The sequence below is a fragment of the Argiope bruennichi genome, chromosome 7 (genome assembly GCF_947563725.1).
Source record: "Argiope bruennichi chromosome 7, qqArgBrue1.1, whole genome shotgun sequence".
NCBI classification, from domain to species: Eukaryota; Metazoa; Arthropoda; class Arachnida; order Araneae; family Araneidae; genus Argiope; species Argiope bruennichi.
In genome coordinates this window covers 6,038,570-6,042,006 of record NC_079157.1, presented here as the reverse complement: position 1 = coordinate 6,042,006, position 3,437 = coordinate 6,038,570, and the positions used below count along the sequence as shown (strand labels likewise).

The following is a 3,437-nucleotide window of genomic DNA, read 5'->3' as shown; positions in this document are numbered from 1 at the left end:
AGAATAGGTATTATAATAGCCTCTTGCCAGGATGATGGGAAAGATTGCTCATGCCAAATTCTATTATAGAGAAATAGTAGATTGCGTAAATATATATTAGACAGATGTTGTATCATAGGGTAACTGATATTGTCGGGACCTGGAGATGATTTACGAATTTCAGAGAGACATCTTTTTAATTCAAGAAAAGTGAAATCTGTATTGTAAGGAGCAAATGGAGAGGAATGAAAATTAATTTTTTGCTTTTCAGCTGTAAATTTATGGCGAACAAACGCAGTTGAATAATTATTACTATTTGATGTTTTAGCTAATTCTGAAGCAATGCAATTAGCATAGTCTTTTAGAGATGAAACAGAGATTCCATTAGCATAGAGAATTCTTATATTGTTAGATTTGTATATGCCGCAGGTTTTCTTTACCCTCTCCCATAGTTTTTTGCTAGATATGTTGGAATTAATACTGCTAATGTATCTTTCCCATGACTCCCGCTTACTTTGTCGTTGTATTCTTCTCGAGTTGGCCTTTGCTTGCTTGTAACTAATTAAGTTCGCCGTGGTTGGGTTTCTTCGGAATCGACTCCAGGCCTTTCTTTGCCTCTTGTATGCCTCGCGGAAATCCTCATTCCACCACACCTTCCTTTGTCTTTTAAAATTATTGGAGCTTTTAAGAATTGAATTATCGGCTGCAGCAATTATCACTTCAGTGACATTTTTGATAGCAGTATCTATACTATTGTTAGTGATCATTTCTTTAGTTATATTTGCCCTTAACTGAAATTCTACCCAATTGGCTGCTTTAAAATTATATTTCAGTGTGCGATGAGTTAAAGGTGTCTGTTATCAGAAATAATTAAAGGAAAATGATCGCTATTGTGGAGGTTATTGGCAACATGGAGTGTAAGATGAGGCAGAAGGGTTGGAGAACATATTGCAAGGTCTACAGAGTGGAAAGTTCTAGTTGGCTCGTGAAAATAAGTATGTTCGTCATTATTAAGCAGACAAAGACTGTAATCATCTAATAATTTTTCAATTTGTTTGCCCCTTGTGTTTGCATCAGTATTACCCTAAAGTTGGCTGTGTCCATTCATATCACCAAGGATGATGAATGGTGCCGGTAGCTGGGAAATAAGATGATTCAGCTTATTTTGCTCAACAGGAGTATTTGGTGGGAGATATAAACTGCAGACTGTAAATAAGGAATGAGTATGAATTTGAACTGCTACTGCCTGCAAAGGGGTATTTAATGCTAGTGGAGATGAAGGAAAAGAGCTCGAGATCAGCAAAGCTACCCCACCCGAAGCTCTATCGCCTGTACCATTTTTTTGTACGAGTTCATAATGCTTTATTGGAATTGTGTTGTTAGGCTTTAAGTAGGTTTCCTGGAGAGCAATAATGGAAGGGTGGTGTACATTGATGATGTCCTTAAGGTCTGAAATCTTATTTTTAATTCCTCGGCAGTTCCAAGAGACAATATTGGCCATGCAAAAAAATTAAAACACAAAGCAAATGAGTTTTTAAGGAGACCGTAATGAAGTATCAGTTTCACTAGCTGAGGACAGAATGTCGTCATCTGATGGATGTATGTTGATAATTGAATCAGCATTTTTTGCGTCTTCTATTTTTCCCATTTTTTTCAAGAAATCATCTTTAATTTTTGGTTGATTTTGTAAAAGTTTATCTTTTTTTAAAGCGGCAAGACGAGCCTTTTTAGTTGCTTTAGTTTCCTTTACTCGGTCAGGTTTTTTGTTGTTTTTTGCTTTATTTACTTGTTTTTGTGTAGAGGAGGATGACGCATGTTTTAAAAGAGAAGCATCGGAAGGAATTTTCATTGGAATAGGTTGCGCTTTTATGGATTGTGATGAGTTAGACGGTACAGGTGTCCTCGACGCATTTGAAATGAAATTCCGGTTTCTGTATTATTTGGATTTGGAATATGTCCGCAATGTGTACATTGTTTAATAACCGATGAATATGTAACTCCTGGTTTGGGAGTACGTTCGGTAATTATTTTTCTGGCTTCTGCAAACGAAATATTTCTCTTCATTTTAAGAGTCAGAATTTCTTTTTCCAAGGCCCATTTAGGACAAGATCTTGAAAAGGCTGGGTGAGCACCTTCACAATTCCTACATTTAATTTCCTCCGAGATACATTCTGAAGAATCGTGTCCAGGAACGGAGCATTTGGCACATATTTTTGTACCTCTGCAAGCTTGTTGCGAGTGTCCGAATCTTTGACACTTAAAGCATCTGACTGGATTAGGAATATAGGGTTTGATAGGGCATCTTAAATAACCCGCCTTTATTGACTTTGGTAATTCTGTGGTGGAAAAAGTTAGAACGACATGTTGTGTAGGGATTAATTTACCATCACGTTTGATGTGAATACGACGAGCTCCACAAACTTTTTGATCAGACAATTCATCTACAAGTTCAGATTCTGTATGGTTTTTGAGACCGCGTTCGGATATTACTCCGCGTGAAAAGTTCAGATTCCTATGTACAGAAACGTTGACTTTAATATTTCCTAATGCTGTTAATTTGCTTAGAGTTGCTGCTTGGGTAGGATTAGATACTTCGATGAGTAAATCCCCAGATTTCAGTTTTTTTACATTTTTTACTTCTCCAATATGAGATAAAATGAGCTTGTGAACTATAAAAGGTGAGATTTCATGAAACGTATCTGTTGTTGACATGATGAAAAATTTTGTATCAGCAGTGACTATGGTGCAGTTAGAAGGACCCATACAAAAGGGAAAGAAATTCGGGTCCCAACGGCACCGCCCACCACGGAGCCCAACAAGGGAAGGCAGCCACCGGCTCTAGATCTTTCCAGCCTCGGCGCTTACCTTGGTGCTAGCTAGGACCTATACGCTAAGAGCCACTTCCAGGAACGTCTACCACCCTTAACGCAGAGCCCCAGAAGATGACCCCTTCGCTTGATCCCCTTGAGCAGACCAGCCAAATGGCTGGGATACCAGCCGATTGATACACCGGGGACCGAAATGTACCACCCGTCCAATGGGTCGCCACGCACGGCAAACACGTGGGGTTTTTGGCTGTCCATGAGAAGCAAGAAGCAAACAGAGCGGCGAAAGCTTCTCATGGAGAGCTCCCTCACTTGCCGTCAAGGGAAAGAAAAAACAAAGGTGACAGCAGAAGGCGCAGAGGAGAGTAAAACTAAAGGGAGTATAGATCCCTGGGTACCTCGGGAGTGGGACACCCGTACTCACCTATAGTAGGCGAGCCCCTGAGGGGCGATTAACCTTCGGAGATACAGGAATTGAAGGAAACTCTGAAGCCCTTTAATTTAGTATCCGAATTTTGTCATATTAAGTTTAGCAAGATTAAACTCCTTCCGGTCAAATTTATTTTGTGTCTAATGTATCTGCCGTATATTTTAATAACAATTTGATGCTTGAATTTTTGCTCTGAAACAGCT

The 3,437-nt window shown here is 39.2% G+C and overlaps 1 protein-coding gene across 1 annotated transcript; it reads right to left on the bottom strand.

Annotated features, from left to right (window-relative positions):
* Window positions 1-1,845: 1,845 nt before the first annotated feature.
* On the bottom strand, window positions 1,846-2,742 carry LOC129974998 (uncharacterized). The gene has a single exon (XM_056087851.1). The coding sequence runs from the start codon at window positions 2,740-2,742 to the stop codon at window positions 1,846-1,848; it is 897 nt and encodes a 298-aa protein (XP_055943826.1).
* Window positions 2,743-3,437: the final 695 nt, after the last annotated feature.

What these genes read in the sequence shown, in the direction of transcription:
- LOC129974998 (XM_056087851.1), bottom strand. Translation starts at nt 2,742, where the DNA reads ATGGGTCCTTCTAACTGCACCATAGTCACTGCTGATACAAAATTTTTC.